Source organism: Colius striatus, chromosome 8, assembly GCF_028858725.1.
Source record: "Colius striatus isolate bColStr4 chromosome 8, bColStr4.1.hap1, whole genome shotgun sequence".
Lineage (NCBI taxonomy): Eukaryota > Metazoa > Chordata > Aves > Coliiformes > Coliidae > Colius > Colius striatus.
The window spans coordinates 23,358,982-23,379,776 of record NC_084766.1 but is presented as its reverse complement, the minus strand read 5'-3'; the positions used below and the strand labels follow the sequence as shown (position 1 = coordinate 23,379,776).

General features: G+C 34.9%; 1 protein-coding gene across 1 annotated transcript in view; it reads left to right on the top strand.

Moving 5' to 3' along the window:
• LOC104563462 (adhesion G protein-coupled receptor A3) overlaps positions 1-20,795 on the top strand; it is a 289,529-nt gene that overhangs the window by 240,314 nt on the left and 28,420 nt on the right. The window contains exons 15-17 of the mRNA XM_062001296.1: positions 7,624-7,751; positions 8,601-8,724; positions 16,085-16,230. Of these exons, the coding sequence (XP_061857280.1) occupies positions 7,624-7,751; positions 8,601-8,724; positions 16,085-16,230 (398 nt within the window). The remainder of the gene's footprint in view (positions 1-7,623; positions 7,752-8,600; positions 8,725-16,084; positions 16,231-20,795) is intronic.

Genomic DNA, 20,795 nt, shown 5'->3' with positions numbered 1-20,795 from the left:
CTAAGAATTGGCATCAAAAATATACCTCCTTTCTCCAGCTTCTACAAGTTCCCCCTTTCCCTCCAGGTGTTTGTTTCCCTGAATGTGAAACATCATTTTGCTTCGAGGAAGTCTGTCTGAATTCATCAAAGAAAGCACCTGTTGACTTTGCAGGTGCCACACCCAAAATGGCCTCTTCCTCCCTCAGCTGCTCGGGTTCAGTGTGTTCTTCTTAAAGTTTGAGTAGTTGCTAAATGTTAACTAATCACCTGTGAAAAAAACCAATTCCATGGGTTAGTTTTGTTTGCAAAAATGGCATGTTGGCACAAGGACTACAACTAGTTTTTGGTTTGTAGCGCTGAATGCATATTTCTCTGATAGCAGATTGGTTTCTCTGCAACCCTAAAGGCAACTGAGGCACCATTCACTGCAACTATTACATCTGGTGTGTAATTCTGGTTTAGGTCTTTTGTTTGTTTTGTTTTGTTACTTCACTTTTTTCCCTATATACATCTTCCATTTTTCTCTGTGCAAGACAAGAAAATAGAATCTTAGACTCACTCTTGCAATTGACATGGTAGCAAACAATGTGATATGTTCTTTAGCTTATGTTTGACAGTCACTTTTCCTAAAAAAAAGATGCGTGACCTTAAGTCATTTTAATATATATGTGCATGAACACGAATATGTCCTCCAACAGCTCTCTTTCTAAACAGCTATTGGAAAACTTTTGTAGTTTCATTACATTTTGTGGTTTTGTGGTGTCAGGGATTCTTTTATTTGATAGAGACTATGCTTTTCTGGCGGTTCAATTCTTATACCAGACACGAAAAGTATTTAATTGTTCTGCTTAGCTGTTAATGTATCATAAGTGCCTACCTGAATATAGAGTTCTTATGTGTGTCATCTTAATTTACAAATCAGTGCCTAATATGTTTTAAAATACCAACAAATTGATAGTAAATTCAAAATAGCTACCACATGGTATGTAACCAATGAAATTAACGACAATATCATGATACATTATCAATATGTAATTCTCTAATCTATAAAACAATAAAAATTCAAAATTGATTATTATGTTTTGGGATAATAGCAGAAAACTAAAGTAATATGTATCAATTAAAGAGCAGCAATAAAGTCATAGTGATGAAATTTTACATTACATCAGAATAATGTATATACTGTAGTGGAACAAGGTTAAATAGAAGCCTCAATCCAAATGTCTAATTTATAGCCAGTGTGTACATATTCTGATTTATGATCTTTTTAAATAATTTCCCTGGACTGCCTTTATAAAAGTTGTTTCTGCCTATGTACCATAAAAGAGTTAAAATAAAGGTTTTGTAGAGTTCTTTTTTAGAAAGGCAGCAATCAAGGATTTATCAACTACGATTGATAATTAATAAGCATGAGCATACTTCAAGTGAGAGAATTCATGTAGAGCCATTTGATTTCTCTCTGTGCCAGTTGTTCAAGTGATGTCAATGAGAGAGAGAGAGCACAGTTTGGAGGTTAGGTTGGAAAGGATGTATGAGCTCCTTCCCTCACATGCTGTCATGCTTTCACTTTGTTCTGACTTGGGACAGTGGATGGAATTAAAATAGTTGTGTGAGACATAGTACAGCACTACTTATTTCTGAACAATGTGTCCTAGGGGTGAGAGTAAATATTGTGAACTAAATACCTGAGTTATATTTCTACCTTTCCCTTCCTATACTGTGTGTTTAGATCAGTCCCCAATTTTGTCTTTTTTCCTCTTGTCTGGAGGAGGAAGAGACAGTCACACTTCAGCTTCCTTTGGAGGTGACCAAAGCCTTCTAGGATCTTGAACTATGAGCCTCTATAAGTTTTTCTGTTTTACAGTAGAATTATGAACTTATATATTCTGAAGCTTTGGAGTGTCTATTTGTTCTGTAAATACTATGTATTTGTACTTTGTTGTGAACTGAGCTGAACATCATTATTTTAATTTTTCAGAACAATATTTGTGTAGATTACAACCCATCTAGTGCCCTGTAGCCATAGTGCATGTGAATAAAACCTCTTCAGGAGGTAACAAAAATATCTAACAGCAACATTGAATTTCAAAATTTGCTAAATATGTTTTGGCATATATTGTCCTTTGTTCTGCCTTTCATTTTTCTTAGAACTGAATGGAGATTCAATAATGATGGATATTACTGTAATTGTATACAACATTTCCTTTCCCCCCTCAGACTGCTTTGTCAATAGTAATTTCCTCAAGTCTACCTCAAAATTGGTAAAATTCTTAAATCTAAGTATACTACTTCTCAATTACCATAAAATAGATTAATAAATATTGTTAGGATTCTTAATTGCAATTCTGAAGATAGGTAAAATGAACATAAAGTCCTAAACAACTCATTTCCTGTCTTGTCACAAAGTCACTCATTATTCCAAAAAACACAGTTTTGGGCTTTGGTTTTATTTTTCTTTTTATGTGAATGTAAGGAGTCATGATTTGCAAAAGTAGCATGCATTCAGTGGATGGCTATTTGAAATAATTAGGGCTGAGGAGAGTGAGATGACAAAACTAGCAAATTTGAAACTATTCTAGAAGCAAACCTTGGAAAACTGTGAGTATGAGAAATTGAGGAGAAGCAAGGAACAGATCATGCTCAGAGTGACAGGATTTTTCTCCTATCGTTTTACAAGCATTCCTTGAGTCTTTTAAGCCTTTCCAAGTTGGTGGGGTCACAGTACCATAAAAGCTGTATCTTCACTATTTTCAGTGTGACTGGAGAAAATTGCTGAATTTCTTAGGCCTATTCATGAAGTTCATTTCGTCTTCTAAACTTCCACATTTCAGGTCTTCTCCAAATTAAACAGCCTGTCTCAGCCTTTAGAGAAATTAATTCATGAATCGGGGAAGTATTACAGAGATGTCATTTAGACGGTTGACATAATTACAGTATTTGACATCTTCCCCATAGAGAACACAGGATTTTCTCGTAACAGACTGTGGAAATGTTGTTCATTACTTTGAAAAATCAGACTGATAATAAAGAATTAACTTTTCAATTTTTTTTCAGTGTTTGTACACCTACTTTTACACCTACAAAATAGACCTTAGCAGAGTTTAAGCACCAAAGACTGCAAAAGGGATCCAGAAAGTTTATCTGCTGTCTGAGAAATTAACATTTGGTCTGGGGGGAACTGCAAAATTCCATCATTAAATTCCACTGCATGTGCGTAGATGCTTCCCACTATGAAAAGATAGATTTCTAAGTTCTGCTATGATTCAGAGGACTGGCAAGAAGGCACATGCTCTTCACCTAAGTCTTTAGCTGGCATGTACTGCTCACCTAATAGAGAATGTTGGATTACATCTAGTTTTTATTAAAGTATGTATTGCAGGCTCTGTAAAATTCATAAAGTGACTTGATATTGGGGAGAAAAAATCCAATCTTCTCATTTTCAAAATGCAGTACCTTTATAACAAATGAAGCCTCTGGCTCAAGCTTTCTATTTGCTTTTGCTTTTTACTGGCTTAATGGATCTTGCATTCTTCATGGTGCATCTTCAATTAGAGGGAAAAGATCCAGTTTACAATAGAGCTCAGTAAAATGGGGCGGCTCTTGGGAGATAGGACACTTAAGTTATTAAGACCTAGATTCTATGTCTTGAGCCATCTTACTCTCTTGGTGGTTTCTACTGCAGTCCTTCCAATTCGTCAATGACTTTCTTGTATCAAACTGAACTCACTAGTCAAGATTTGGTCTCACAAGTGCTACATGGAAGAAAATAATGTCTTCCCTCAGCCTGCTGCCTGCACTCTTTCTAATATAGCCCAGTGTTTGTCCCACCCTACATGCCACAAGAGCTCACCATTACCTTGATTTCAATTTATTGTGCACTGGCACACTCTGTTCATTTTCTGCAAACCTTTTTCCAGTTAGTTCTTCCCTGGCCTGTACTGTTGTCAGGGTTGCTCTGTCACAGAGACAAGAAACTTTTTATCTCTCTTCATTGAACTTCATGAGGTTCCTGTAAACTCATTCCTCCAGCCTGTTGAGATCCTGCCAAATAGTAATCCTTCCCTCCAGCACATCAACTTCTGCACTGAATTGCAGTGCAATGTTTTGATACTCCACAGAGATCCAACTCTATGGATAATTTCCATATTCTGGTGCTCCTAAACATCCTAGTATTTGGCATTTAATTTTTACATTTGGGGTTTTTTAAAGTAGGAGGAATCTAAATACAAATAGGAATCTAAATCTTTGCCATAACTGGTTGGTCAAATGCACTTATCTTTTTTTAGTACTTGGATGTCAATTTCTCAGGGAACGCAGTTTCAGACTTCTTGCTTTAAACACAGATACCAGTTAGATTACACTTCCTAACATCATGCTATTGCAAGCAATATATTGAAAATAAATGTTTAATTTACCATTATAAGTAGATGGATTACAAAAATTACACAAACAAGAGGGCTTTTAGCAGCTAAGCTTCTGTGAGAGTAACAAATATTTAGTATTAGTTCACTATATCTTCTCACCTTTCACAGCATCTACTATTAGAGGTCTCAGGCCTACCCTTTGTGTGTAATTTGTCTATAGATCTTTATATTCTCACATTGAGTTTTAACTGATCAGTATAGATGTGCTTGTTTTGGTCCATTTTTTGGAACTGAAGTCTCAATTAAAAGTGAAACAGTCCCATTTGCATTCTAATGTTTTTATAGCTCTGATTTTTGCATGAAATAGCTGAGAAAAAGTCCTTTCTGTTACTAATTTCCATCACTAAGTTCTATTGTTCCTTATAGACTGTGATGGCATTTACAGCTGAAAGAGTCTGGTTTCACACCATCTTATAAGGATAAATGAATGACAAATTCTCATTAGACAATATTTGACTGGCCTTGTAGTTGTAGACAGCGGCTTGTAATGGTCAAAGTCTTGTGTGTATTCATTTTCTTGTAGATAATTCCTGCCATTTTTTAACATAATCATAATTTTAGTCCCCTCTAGGAAATAAAGTCAATCCCACCTTTTCATAAAGCAACATAAATTTGTGCTTCTTTGTGTACAGCATTAAAAAAAAAACTCTTCCCCAAAGGATTACTCAGGGGAGGTTGACAGATCAATAAGTTTTAATTATCGTCAAAAAGCAGACAAGATAAATTTGTTATATACCTATAATGGAATCATATCTAAAACTTGAAAAGGATATTCGACATTGGCAATAATGCACTATGATACTAAAAAATTTTATCACTTACTGTAAAAGATTATAAAAGATATAATAATTTAACATGAATATTTCAAAATGGAATTAGCTTTAAGATACTGATTGTTCTTGAGTCTTGTGAGGGTTGAATGGCAATATTCCTCCAGGACATAGGGCATTTGCTTTTATACTGATGTTTGAACACAGGAATAGACTGATCCATGTGTTTACACTATTGATAGCTAGTTCCTTAGTACATTGAATGTTGCTACCTCAATTAAAATCACTTTAATTTCTTGCCACATAAGTGTATAGCCTCACTGTTTCCTTTTTCATAACTTTGTTAAGTTTTCAGAGTATTTTTCCAGCAATTTTCCAAAATATTCAAGATGTTTATTTCTTGAAATAACTAGATGATTAATACTGTATTAGTTACAGTAACAGTTTTCTTAATGAATGAAAGAAGTGTGTACATAAAATCATGACAAAGTGTACTATTGCTATACCAAAATATGATTTCAGAACATTTCTGGTAAATAATAGCCTACCTCAAGAAATTAACTTTGTAAAGGAATTAATGGGGAGGTGATACAGATGAAAACATGGGAGAAAAGGTGATTAAAAAAAAAAAAAAAAAGTATGTTTTAGTGGAGATTCAGTGGCAATTCTGAGCCACTAGACTTTTAAGGAATTATTTGAAAATTGTGAATTCAGTATGTCCTCAATTTATATTTGTGCACACTGGGGGGAAAAAAACCCAAACCAAAACAAACTGCAACAAAAATCACAAGAAGGCCTCAAGAGCATAGGTCTGTCAAATTAAAAAGCTCCCATATAAAAAGACAGAGATATTTTCCTCTTTTATTCCACTTTTAATTGAGGAAAGAATAGCAAGAAATGGTAGAAGATAGCATAAGACTACCTCTGTGATAAGTTACTCTATTTCTGACTTTGAGTCTTGTCAAACTGGATAAGGCTGAGAGTGGACTTGTGTGTGGGGCAAGTGGTGACTGAGATTTATCTCAGGTACACATGCACACTGAGGAAGTACTTGAAGAGAAATGAGATGTGATGACATATATTTATAATTTTGTTTATTTGTTATGTGTTCATTTGATGATCTATTTCTATATATGTTGTAAGCTGCTCAGTTTTAGAAATGACAATATGCATTTTGAGGAACTGTTACAGTCAAACTTAGGAACTTTAAAGCTAGTAAGAAAAAATAATGACTACTAGGGCATCTATTACATGTAAGGGCCTCTCTGGAAGGTAAACAGAATAGTATTTTTCCCCTTTATTTAATAATTGCAGATACTCATGAATATTAGCTGCTTGTACATGGACAAGTTCAAATACATAAATAATGGTACTGGAAATCAGCTCTCTGCATGCAGATGGGATTAAAAAACTGTATTAGCATTACAGTCCCAGTCTCCAAAGACTTCACCTTAGGAAAATAATGTCATATTCATTTTTGTTTGCACAGTTAGTGCCACTGCACATGGAATCTGGCATGTAGGCACCACTTTGCTTGCACTCAAATGGCAGTTTATGTGTCTAATTTGTAATACTTGTTTGCAGAAATCTAGTGCCACAAACAGATATGGCTTAATGTATTACAGTTCAAATCTAATGTTTGGTTTAATTCAGATCATTTGAAGGCATACTGTTTTCTGTAATGGGGTCCTTTTGCTTTTCATCCATTACACTTGCAGATTTAGTTCTCCTATTATTTCTTACTTTTGAGATGCAGTAACTTAGGGTGGGAATTTGATATGGTTAATTTTACAAAAATATTAATAGTTTTTCATTATATATTTCGTGAAGAATTGTGTCAGTAGGCACTAGCAGGTCCAAAAGGTATGCATGTATCTCCAATGCTGTTAATATAGCTGTCAAGATGCTTTCGTATTGATACAGGTAGTAAAGTGTTTGCTACAAAGTGAGGTCACTAGGTTAGAGGAGTCATATCAAATTATATTTGAGTGAGTCAGTCAGTATTTTGGGTGTATTCTCATGATTTTTTTTCTTTGAGTGGTTCTTCTGCAGCCTTGCATATGCCATTTGGAGACTTTTATGGTAATTTGATATTTTGTACTTAATATGCTAGTAAAATACCTGCAAAAAGTTCATATTATCAGAAGGAACAGATATTGCTAATGCCTGGAAAATTTAATGTTCTGTGGGTTTTTTCATTCCATTTTTTTTAATTAGGGTATGTCTGCTGTTCAAAAAGGTTAATTTCTGTCTTGCGTAGGGTATGCAAATGACGGAAGAGCAGTCTGATGTTATTGTAAGTTTGTGGATTGTATCTACATAAAAAGTTCATCATCTTATTTTCCTGCTCTTGAAAGGGAGCAGATAGAAATGACATGACATGCTGAAATGAAGTCTCAGAGTTTCACACATGCCTAGCAATGTTAAATCATTTTGTTTTCTCCGTAGGATTTTAAGACAGTGCTGTCTTTCCCCCAGTACCCAGGGGAGTTTCTGCACCCTGTGGTATATGCATGTACTGCAGTTATGTTGTTGTGCCTGTTTGCTTCTATTATCACCTACATTGTCCATCACAGGTAAGAATTCAATTTTAAACACTTGTGTAAATGGTCAGCATTGTGCTGAGGTACTTCAATTTTTCTAACCTTCACTGAAGAGATAAATTAAAATGATCTGAAGTACTGTTGGCTAGTAATATCAGCAATGTGATTTACACCAGAGAAATCAAAAAAAGGTTATGTCAGCCTTTCTCAAGATGTTCCAGTGCTCTGCACACTATTCCTAAGATTTCTAACCTGACAATTCAATGTAAAAATACAAGCACCATCAAAATGTTTTCTGGTAAATTCCAGTGCAGCCACACTTTGGGCAGCTACACTGGTGGGATTGGCTTCTATAGACCAAGTTTCATTGAAAGAGTGGTAACTATCATTGTGTAAAAGAAACTTCTAAATCTTCTTGGTCTTATAAAACATGAGTTTTTGTTTATATGAAATATTTATATAAATGCCATTTAAACTACTTCTGTTAAAGACCATTACCTATTTAAGAGCAGGAGTGTATTGTACTGTAGAAGCTGCTAAATATTAAGTGAACCTAATGCAATGACTTCTGATCTTCAGCTTCCATTTTGTTCTTCAAAGATTTCTTGTGAAATTTCTGCATATCTGAATCTATGCATTAAGCCTCTTGCTTTTATTATTCTACTTCAAATGTTTGATTTGATGAAGGAATTTGCAATTTTTACTATTGATTTACCTTTTAATCATTTATTTCAATGCTGTATACGTAGATTACTAAGAAGATAGTCAGGAATTAGATGATTTTTAATATAAACTTAAAAAAAGACTTAAGAGTTTTTTCCAAATTATAATTTTCAGAATAGATACATTGAGTTTTAATTTTAAAATGTGTTTTTTCAACAGCACAATCCGGATAAGTAGAAAAGGGTGGCACATGCTTCTCAACTTTTGTTTCCATACTGCCCTAACTTTTGCTGTTTTTGCTGGTGGAATCAATCGCATTAAGTATCCAATTATATGCCAAGCTGTAAGTACCTACCTTAGTAATTCCTACTAATAGAATGAAAATATGAAACTGTGTTTTTTTAATATAATATCAATAATTCTCTTTCTTTTCATTCATTTATATTGTTCCTGGATCTTAAGTTCTTGAGAATAAATCAGCATTATATGCATGTTGTTTAAAGACTGGCACTGGGACTGTTCAGTGTTGGGTTATCACCTGGGTTTCTGTGAGAGGCTGACCAGTGCGTTAATATCTCTGCAGCTCAGATTTCCTTAGTTTAAAAACACACAAAAAAATAAAAATAAAACATGAAAAGCAATTCTACAGGATAGTTCAACACTGTAATTCCTGAATATTTCTGTCCTTCCTGATCCTTGCAATGATGTGTGGAACTAAAGTTACTGCTGCACTTCTGCAATACATACACCATTTGCCTAAGAATAGCCTTGGCTTCACTGAGTGATCTCTAAATTTACACTTGGGTAGTTTAATGTTTTTAGTATGATTATGTCTTTTAATTGCAACTCCAGCTAAGGAGACAAAGCAGATCAGTACACTTGTGATTTATGGATCACCGTTTATATTGCTAGACTGTTTCATATGTCTTTCTTCATTCTTTCTGGGGATAACCTGCTATGAGATGCATAGAGAAGGCATGTCTTCGGCTGCTCTGAATATGGAGGAGACTCAGTCTGTAAAGTGCATAGAGAGTCATTTCAGAAGTCTTCTGTAATGCCTAATGAAGGCTTGTTGCAATTTATCTGTCTTAAATATTTATTCCTATCAAATTCTGTAGAAGGGCTTTGGAGATCATGATTGTGGTTGGTATTTGCCTTTAGTAAAGCACTTTATTAAGCCATCATTCTACCAGATATTCTGCTTGTTACTAATCTGATGTTTCTGATTGGCTTGAATGGGTGTAAACAGCAAAAGTCACCAGCCAACAGCAGAGTCACTGCAGAACTTGCATAACTATCGTATGAGTTACCACTGTAATTTTCAAGGAGATGCTTTGTGAGCCTTTTGAATGTGCTATTTATTGAGGGTCGTATGCCAGTAAATGTAGATCTGTAAGCACATGTGAAGCCTACCTATGTTAATTTCATGGTATTCATTTAAATGACACACTTGTTCATTAAATTATTCTGATATAAATATCTCACAATATCTAATATATTGTGGCATAATTAATCTGTGAGTTCTAGCAAACTGAAATATCATTTATTGTCTTTATCTGCAGTTTGCAAGTGAGAGTAGCGGATTAGTTTGTAGGGCAGCCACGGCCATGTAATTACACGATCACAAATGACCATCTGTTGTTACAATCATTGTCTGGTTATTTACTTTGCAGATTGCATGGTAAAAATGCAGTATTAACAGTGATAATGAAAAATTGATGGAGATAAATGAGTTATTAATAATCTGTTATGAGTAATACATAAACTACAGAAGTATCTTCATAAAATGCTTTATCGATGACAGCTGTTTCTTGCTATGGTAAAGAGCCAGATCCTGAGCTGCTGAGAAACATACACGCTTAGCTAAACTGAATGGATTCATTCACAGAATCAGTTTCAGAAAGTTATTTATTTACCTGACACCATGCTAGATTAACAGACAGTATCATCAGCAGTTAAAACAGGAAAGATGCAGAACACAAAAGACACACAGTCCTCTGGTTGCTGGTAGAAGTTGTCTGATATAATTAGGTAGGGCTAATGAATGCTAGTGATGAACAAAGGTCCAGTCTCAGAAATTGTACCCCACCATGGATCATTTGTTGCCTACTGACAGCAATGTTTTTCAAGATTCTGAGAGTCCTGGTGCATGTCCCCTCCTGTGATAACCCTGAAAGGATTGATATTCAAGGTGCCAAAGCTAGGAGGTAGGAAAGTCAAACCTACTACTGGTTTCCTGAGAACCTCATGTATTTGAACATTTCGCGTAGCTTACTAAAGTGGTGACAGTGTAGACAACAATCCTTTTCTCTTGCAGATGGAAGATAGCAATTCTTTAAATCACTCAGCCTAATGAAAAGTATATTTACACAGCACTTTTAGGCTTGTGTGTTTCTCAAGTCTAAGTTTTCTCTCTTTCTCCATTTTCTTTTATTTTTCTTTTCTTTTTACAGTTTTGGAAAAAAATATATTGGGATTTCAAAATATATTTGTGAAAATATTGCTGCTTCAAGTAGCACAAGAATATTAGTTATAGTCTGTGTGTAACACCATCAGTGTAGCTATAGCACAGCTATCTTTCCATTTACTACAATTCAAAACAGAGCTTTACCCTGCAGCAATATTATCAGCACTTTTTATTTCCTAAGTACATAGAGGAAGATTTCAAGTGCAAGCATTTTCTGTCCTAATCACTGAAATGCAGTGCCAAAGCCAGTTAACTTCCACCTTTGTTATTGTAATTATTCGTAAAACTTACACAGAAGTTTCACTGCAACATCCTTACCCACTGAATTATTTTTTATCCTTTGTAACTAACCAAAAATGATGGTTCTAAAATAACTTAATTTGGATCATCATCTCCTTCTATATGAGGTATCCCAGGCTAATTTTAAGCACAAGGAATTAACATTATGGAAATGGACCCATTTTCTATGATAGATTGCTGGAAGAACTTTCATATCCCCTTGAAGGCAAGTAATTACACACACACACACAAAAAAATGTTTTCAGAAATGGTATGATATTTATATCTGGAATGAAAAAAAATTCTAAAACTCCCTTTTAAACCTGCAGCCTATTTCAGAGAGGTTTTTGTATAGACAGTATCACTTGCATATGTGCTATGCAGTCTTTATAAAGCAAACTGATCTTAGACTGCTGGTCTTGGGAGAGCTTATTGCTTCACAGATTTCCTATGTGAATGAGTTTATATCTACAGGCCATTTAGATTACCCACAGATCTGATTCTGGATGTCACTGAATGCTAGATGTGGATGTAGAATCCAGAGTCTTCAGTTTATTGCAAAATCTTTCATGCAAGGCAAAGGTTGTGTTAGGAACAGAGGAGCAGGATTAATCAGAGTCAGTACACTAGGCAAAAATGTGCTTCAGTCAGCCAGTGGATGATGTAGTCAGCTCCTTCCGTCTCTCAGAGTGATGGTCTCAGATGACTTTCCTTTAAAGGACAGAAGGAGGCTTATTCCTTTCACGTGAGAGATGAGATGGAAGGAGGTAAAACCGTAGCTGGATCATTTCCACGTGTGGTAGACATTGATTCTGTACCCTCAGTTTGAAATATTTTAGTCTCATGGCCCTGCTTTCCAGGAGAGCATGATAGTCATGAGGCTATGGATGCTAGGGGGTGAAATTGCCAGGGAACATGTTGAAGAATAGGCTTAGAGGCACAAGGTTCAAGAGGCAGAAAAGTTTGGGAGTGAAATATCAAATTTTTTTATCCTAGTGACCGGTCAGAGTGCATGATCATGTTGATGACATCTCCAAGTACTTCCTCTATGGTTTATCAAATAAAAACTTTCATGTAAAATTTGGCAAGGCTCAGATGACCATTCTCTGTGATGAGTGCCATATGTGCTTCTGCTTGTGAATTCCTTTCTTTAGGACAGTAAATCATAAGAGAGAAAAGCAAAGCCCATTCCATACTATCCAGTAGCCTGGGGTCAGAATACTGCCCTTGAAAGTCTGAGATTTGGATTTGAATCCTGTTAAATTTAGGTCCTGAGTGATGCATCTCAGGCAAGAGCTGTAGATGCCAAAATATTGAAAGAGAAGGGAAAGAACAACTCTTTCTGCTCTTGCTATACTTTTTGAAAGAATAGGTATAAAATTACTGTGCAATGATCATGTTTGCTGATTAGATTGTCTCAAATGAAGAGTGTTATTTAAGAACTCTTGAGTGGCCTTTGGTAAGAAAAGTGCTGCATTGTTCAGCTCTGGTGAGACAGGAACAGAGCTAGTCATATGCACAAGCAAGACTTTAGGTGGCTGGAAAATTTACTTGCAGTGACCTGTGATAGCTAAAGAGTTAGGTATGCTTGCTGAAGATTGTCCTTACTGGTCTCAGCGACCTGATTTATGAGTCTCAACTTCTTGCTCTAAATTTTCTACCTGTAAAGGGAATATGGGATTGTTCTAAGGCTAAAAGTTTTAAGATCATGAAATATTCACATCCAGTGGTATAGATGACAGAGAAATTCCCAAATCCCTTCATCTTACGGAAAAGAATCACTTTCAGTGCAGGATTAATAGTTTAGTAGGCTTGTCAGTGCATATCTAGATCCTTCTTTAAACAGAGCTCTCTGAAAAAAACCCATCTTATCTCAAATGTGATTACAATGGGGGAAAAAAAAGAAATTAAAAACTAGGAGAAAACAAAGAAATTTGTGTGCAAGTTAAAGCTGATCAAGAGCACTTTTTGTGCCAAAATGATTTGCATAAATGTGTATTCCGCTCATTATCATGGTAACTGCATGGTGTGGAACTTAAGTTACCTCTGAAGTACCAAAATTTATTAAAGGAACACATACAATCAGCATCTTCTTCTATTCAGTAGAATAGTGCTTATTCCCAAAGATAAGGGTTCTAAGAACATAAGACATGGAAAAAAAATATTCAGGGAAACCATAAAATTTTCACTGTGTAACTGCAGTTATTGAATAGTTTTAGGTAAAATACAATGCTGTCTTCAATACAAATGTCCAACAGTTTGTTCTGTACCATTTGTCCTGTCAGTAGAAAACCTTCTTACAAGTAAGAGTCATTCATATATTCAATCATAATCCTTTGTTCTGTATGGAAAACTTGTGTCTCCATACACAATTTTATGTGAAATATGAGAGTTCGTTCTACTTATAGTGGAAATAGATTTAAATGAACATTTGAGTATTTAATTTGTGTATATTTATTGGCCTCTTAAGATTTACAGAGGTTTAAATCCAGTCAGAAGATAAATTTATAGCCTGCACTTTCAGTGCATAAACCTAAGGTTTACATTTGCTAAGAATTAAGTGAGAGTTTACTGAACAAACCTCTCTATGTCCTGTTCCCCTTTCTATTAGGCCTTGTCTTCCCCTTCCATGTCATGAACCAGTTATCTCGTATTTCTGGCATACGGCTCAGATGTCTTCCTAGCTTAAGAGAGTTAGGAAGAGATGGTCTCACTGAGGGAGACAAAAGAACATGCAGCCACAGCCCTTAAGTGAAACGGTGAGGAAAGTACATCTCCGTGGCATGACTGATATCAGTATGGAGCTATGGGGAAGGAAGAGGCAGAGAGCAAAGCCCACTATTTTGAAATACTGAATTATTGAGATGAGGTGTGATAACTATTCTTAGTGGATAAATAAGAGCAAAAGTTATAGTCCAGAAAGCATATTTTGTGATGAGAAGTGAGAAATAAAATCATCGCCACACAGATAGTGAGTAGCTTTAGCTTTGGAATTTAGTCTAGTGGCTCAGCACATCCTTCCAAATTCCACATTTTAGTTGTCTTATATGTATTATCTCCAGGTTGTCACCACTATCTGCCATGAGGAGGTCCTGTATCATCAGGATACATCCTCTTTTCCTTTAAGGAAGAAATGGAAATGGATTTTTTTTGGGGGGAGGAGAGAGAAAGAGGCATATTATTAGAGTTAGTACAGAAAATGATAACATTTCTGTCTCTTGTCTAATTTGTCCGTGTATCAGAAGGAACTAAGCTGCTGAAATACGAGCACACTGTGGACAAAAGTAGTGTGACTAAGGTGTCATATAGCAATGATGTTTTTAGTTCAGTAGCCTTCTTGAGAGTTCAATAAAACTGTTTTATTTTACTACCTTTGGGAATCTCATTCACTTAAGTGGCTGATCATTTCTGTATCTATGGCCATCTGTGTTGTCAAAATTTCACATGTAGGTGTCTTCTCACATAAAATTCACCCCTGCTATTCATCTTTGTCTGTACTCTGACATATTTGTGTAGAATTATTAGAAAATATATAGTAGCAGTGATATGCTAAAATGAAATAAACCTCTAGATATTTTCCAGTCCTTTCTTGTGGTTCCCGCCTCATTTTTCTCCCTCTCTTCTCCCTCCTGTCATATTCCTTCACACCCTCACCAGTTCATAGTCATATTCACTGCGTCCCTTCAGAAATGCTGCAAGCTGCATATGAACTAAGTCCAGACAGCACTAGCCATTGAACTGGCAATATCTGCCAGCTGATGGTACAAATTTGTCTCATTCTCTTATTTCCGCTTCTTTTACCTCAAGCAACAGCTATGAAGGCTTTATACTCCCTTGTCTAATGTGTCAGACAAGTCCCAGAGAAAATTACAAAGGGTTCTGATGCCAATGATATTTGCAGCTTTTGTGTTATGTTGCTAAATATAAGCAAAATTAACGGATTGTTTTTCTTTACCTATCAAATATTTTGTTTAAGTTGAATGAAAACGAATACTGGTTCAAATAAGTTATTGTAATAGATTTGTGTTAGCTTTATTCAGCAATTCTCTGTATTTCTTAAACATTTATATGCTTTTCAATTTCAGCAATATTTTACTTGTCACTGCAAAATGTCAGGTTGTTGCTTCAAAGGTAACCTCATTTTATACAATCAGATGGAGACTTAGCTGATGTAACAAAGCATTGGAGATTGGATAAAATTCCAATTACTGTTTCCATAGTACTGAATAACAATTACTAACAAAACAAAGATGTTAGTATTTTAGAGATGCTTTTACTTTATTATACTTTCAATGGGAAACACACCAGTTTCTTGGAGACAAAATGATACCAATGCTGTGGAGAGTTTGTATCTTCTTTTAATGGAGGATGCAAAGATCTGTCATTTAATTTTAGAAATTGTATAGCCAAGTTTATAAATTCCTTAAAATATATCAGAGTATAATCTGGTTTTAGACAAATAGCACTGATGCCATTACAAGAAGGCAACATTGGTTGTATGCAGATAAGAGGGAACTACAGCAGGATATTCCCAAAAAAATTAAGGGAAATATTAACATGATAGCAAGACAAAATGCTTATCTCTTATAAATTTTAAGTTGTATCTTCGTGGTAAGTTAGCAAAGCTTGCAACACAAACTAAGCTTCTCATCGTTTTAAATCTAGGTGTAAAAAGTTGTCATTAATCCGATTCTTAGGAAAAACTGCCTTTTACAGTCTTGGTTTCATACCATACCACAGATATTATCTTTTACAGATTAAATAACAGATTCTATCTGCTTTTTAGAAGTGTTTTCCCTGGTTAGAAATAACCAGAGAGGAGGAAAAAAAATGGTGCATTTACAAATTCAGTTAGACAAATCTGTTTGCTTGTACACTTATGCAATAAGATTATTCTAAAACTCCTGGTTTACTGATCCATTTACTGACTTACTTAACTGTCCGCTCTTTTTTTTAGGTTGGTATAGTACTACATTATTCTACACTCTCTACTATGCTATGGATTGGAGTAACTGCCAGGAATATTTATAAGCAAGTCACAAAAAACCCTCAGCCGTGCCAAAACAGTGACCAACCTTCTTATCCAAAGCAACCACTGCTCAGGTATGGAATATTAGCTATACTTTTAAAAAATATATGCATAGACTCCTAAAACATATACTTTTCAACCCTTACTTTTATTTCTGCATTCTGTACTTCTACAGACTATAAATAAGATCCATAAAGAATTGAGTTAGGTGTATTTAAAAAACTGAATATTTATTGTTTGCCAATAGTTTACTCAGAAGATAGAACTATGCAGAACTGGCAATGGCAAGGGTCAGATACCTTTATCTTAACAGGAACAATTCAAATGTTTCTGTTGTTTTCTTATGGAGGAAAAAACTGGCTTGCTTCTGGGCTAAAGCATTATTTAATCGGAAACTAAGCTATAATGACTCTCCCTTTACCCTTATCTGTTCTGCTGTAAATCTTGCCCACACTTGTATTGATTGCCTAATAACGTGATAGCAACCTTCCTCATTCCACATCAGAGATCTAATGCTATTACAGGAGCGACTGAAAGTCTGGAGTCCCTATCAGCTTTCTAGCTGGAGCAGACTAGCTAACGTTTCTCTGACAGCACAGCAGGTGTAATGCAGTAAGAATTTTAACCACATGCCTATGAGATGGTAAAACTTCAGGCCAAAATAGTCAATATACATGGAAAGAAACAAACAACAAAAAACCAACCTGCCACAAACTAGAATTTCTAACCAAAACAGAGAAAGACAGATTCATATTTTTCTACTTTAGCTATCAAAAATGTAGATATTAGTCAAAGTTATCTTGCATCCCTGTATAGATTTTGAGGAGAGACTGAGATGGAGAGGAACTTCCAGAGAAAAACTTCTCACATATGTCTTGAATGTTTGTGTGGGGATAGGTCATATGGAGGTGCCTCTCTTTTCCCATAGATCATGGAAGAGACAACTAAAGACCTCAGTTTTATGCTAATTCTGTATTTTATGCCTTTGTTGTGAAACATACAGATTGGTGTATTTGTTTAAAGTGACTTAGCTTATTTATTTTCAACGTAAGTACATTTGTAGATGGCTGTGTAAGACTGTCACAACTTGTTGAAATCTGTAGGAAGATGAAATGTGTTTCACTGACTGATTCTGATGGATGAAATCTTTGTTAAAATGTTTAGTTTTCTGCTTTTTAAAGCGTTTTCTTTCTTGAGTTGAAAATTATTAAAGTTAACATAGATTTGTTTTTATAGTGAAGAGCCATATTAAACATTAAGTTTGTTTGGTGTAAGCAAGAGGATACACTTTCACTGAAAGTGCCTGACTTTACTAATCCATGATTTAATATACCATTCTTCACAAGTGAGAATTTCACTCTTTTGATTACATGCTCATGGCAAAATAAATAATTGCCAATTTTCAAATACTGCAATGTGGCTATTAAGGTAGAAAATTGTTACAGGTTACATAGACTCAGCATAGTGTTATGTTCTTCAACTTCCAATCTTGTTTGAGTTGGAAAACACGGAACAAGTTACAGAAAGGATTACTCTAATTAGATTCTTTGTTTTACTATGTTGAGGTACATTTTGAGGTTCTCAGATAGTGAAAATAGTAGATATTTCAAGTCTAGTGATAGGAATGACAAATCTCTATTTACCTGTAAAAGAACATGAGTATAATTATTTCATAGCTAAGTAAAATGATTCTAAGTTATTCTCACCCAGGGCACCATATGTCTTAGAGACATAGGCACTGAAATGTCTGATATGATTTTATAATGGTTAGTACTAGATCAATTTCATTTAATGTAGAAAACAGGGATAGTACATAGAAAATTTAAAATTGCTTGAAGCAAGAAAATGACAAACTCATAATTAGTAATTGTTCTTTTAGAATTATAATGATCATTTTTATGGACATTTTAACTTTCCTGGATTTAATAAAATTAAAATCAGAATTATTCTGTGTCATAATATTTCCAGGAAAGGTGCTTATATTCCAGCATAGTCATTTATAAGAAATGTTTTAACTAGATAGTATTCTTACGTTTATAAACTGATGCCAGCCTTTATACATATTGTGCCTCAGGTACAAGAGATAACATTACAGTTTGTCCAGATTTGGGTTTGGGTTAGGAAGTGCTAACTTTTGTCTCTAGCTAAACTAGTAGGTAGCTAAATGATATAAAATTGGTTCAAACAGAAATTGAGTTAAGCTTTTTTTATATGTCAGGATGAAGAATGTTATATGGTCTGCAAGATACTTTTAAATAAGAGGTAGTTTGTCAGTAATAGCTGTCTGGAGACCCTGTTTGTCTTGTGCCTTGTGTTTGCTGAACAAAAATGTATGAATGTGTTTGGCAAGAACCATACACTCTTGTTCTACTTCAGTCTTTTCTGGTAACAGATGTATGTCATTGACTGGGTTTCCAGTTCATGTAGGGGTGTTTCTGTATTCCTTGTATATGCACTTGCCGTATGAGACAAGTATATGTATTGTGAATCAGTAAGTGGAGACTACAAAAATGAATACATAGATTTATGGCATAGAATTTACCAAGAAGCAAGAAAAATTTTCACACCATGTTTTTCCCAAGGAGCTTCATGCACTCTATAAAGTAGCTGACATAGTGAAAATAAATAGCAAAATATCTAAAAGGAGACCTTACCTGTAATTAGAAAAAGGACACTTACTTGTAACAGTTGCTCCAGTTTCTCTGCCTGCTATTTCCATATTCATTTTCAGAAGTAAGACAATTTTACTTGAACTGTGGGACAATGTATCCTATAATGTAAAATTGTGGTTCTTTATTAGTTTGTTCAAGATATACTGATCAAACTTGAAATCTTTTTGCAGTGTAATTGCCTCTTGACTGTGTACAATACATTAAATATTATACACTATATATGTTTTATTACATATTATACATGAGATTATATATATTATATGTTAATTTTAGAGTTAAAGCTCTCAGGGCCTGTCACTTTTACTGGAAACAGCTGTAACAATTCTGGCATTTTTTTTCACTAAATATGCTTGGATGCTAATGAGGTAGATCAAATTAATGTATCATTTCATTTTGTGTATTGCAATACTGAACTCTAGCACTTCAACAGATAATGAAATTACTTCCTGTAAAATATACTCTCTGGTATTCTTAATAGAAATAAATAATTCTATCTGTTCATCCTCTGTGGACATTTGTTAAATCCATCAGTTTGGCTTCTGACTCATCTGAAGTTAGATTTTGCCAGCAAAGACAAGGGGCATGTAAAATTCAGCTGTTACTTGCAATGTACAAAACTTATAAAGCCAAGCTGATGTACATCTGGTATTGTTTTCCATACCGGATAGATGCATGCATTTCTCATGTGCTGCTCTGTGCACATATAGATTAGATAAGAGTACAGAACAAGCAGAAAATATTTCTGAAAGATATTCTGTTAAAATAATTCTTTTCCAGCAAGACCAAAAAAAAATAGACTGCTATAATTTTTCATAAGATAACTACTGAGCACAATTGCACTACAAGCATTTAAAATAAAGACAAGATTCTGGCTGGGCCAGAAATTGATGTTAAGGAGACAGATAATTAAGTTACCTTTTATCTATGGGTTAGGTGTAAATATGTCTTCTAATTTGCTCCATCCTCTCTTATTCAATGAACATCTTATGAAGTAACTAATATGACAGCCTTCAGATTATAGAGTCCAATATCCTATATCTGTTGTGAAAAAACATCAGTGTGCATAAATAAGGTTGCAGAATCAACTGCAGAGTGGAAAACTGATGGTGTCCCTGTCTCGGCTGAACTTTGTCTTGTGTATTATTTAATGTATCTTAAAAAGATTTTTTTAGAGGTTCTTACTAAAGCTGAGAGGCTTCTAAGAAAAGTACCACAAACAATGCCTTTCAAAACTGTACATGTAGCTCTTGTAGCAATTTAGGAATTAAGTGTGTGTCCTTCTGTTTGTATTTACAGCACTATTTTTAGTACTGTGAGTATTAAAAATGAACATAGAGAATTTAGGGAAGATTGTAACTAAGGTAAATTAAATCAGTTTTTAGCTGCACACTCAGAGTACCTACAGTCCATACCTCTGGCTTCAATTCCATTCTACTGTTTTGAATTTTAAATATTTTTAAAAGTTAAGAATCATCATCATTTATGAGGAAAGGCTGCAGGAACTGTGGCTATTTAGTCTAGATAAGAGGGGAGAGGTCATTTATATTTACAATATAAATGCTGACTGTCGGAAAGTTGGGGCATCCTTTTTTCTATTGTATCTAGTGACAGGACAAAGGGTAATGGGATGAAGCTGGAATACAAAAGGTTCCATTTAAACATAAGAAAAAACTATTTCACTGTGAGGGTGATGGACCCCTGGCACAGGCTGCCCAGTGAGGTTGTGGAATCTTCTTCTCTGGAGGCCTTCAAAACCCACCTGGATGCATTCCTATGTGACCTGGTCTAGGTGGACCTGCTTTGGCAGGGGAGTTGGACTGCATGATCTCTAAAGGTCCCGTCCAACCCCTATCAATCTGTGATTCTATGGTTCTGTGATTTTTAGAATGAGAAAGCTGTTTGCATATTTCATATACTTCGAATGTCTTAACTTTTTTAAAAAAAATATCCTTCAACTTGCACACAGA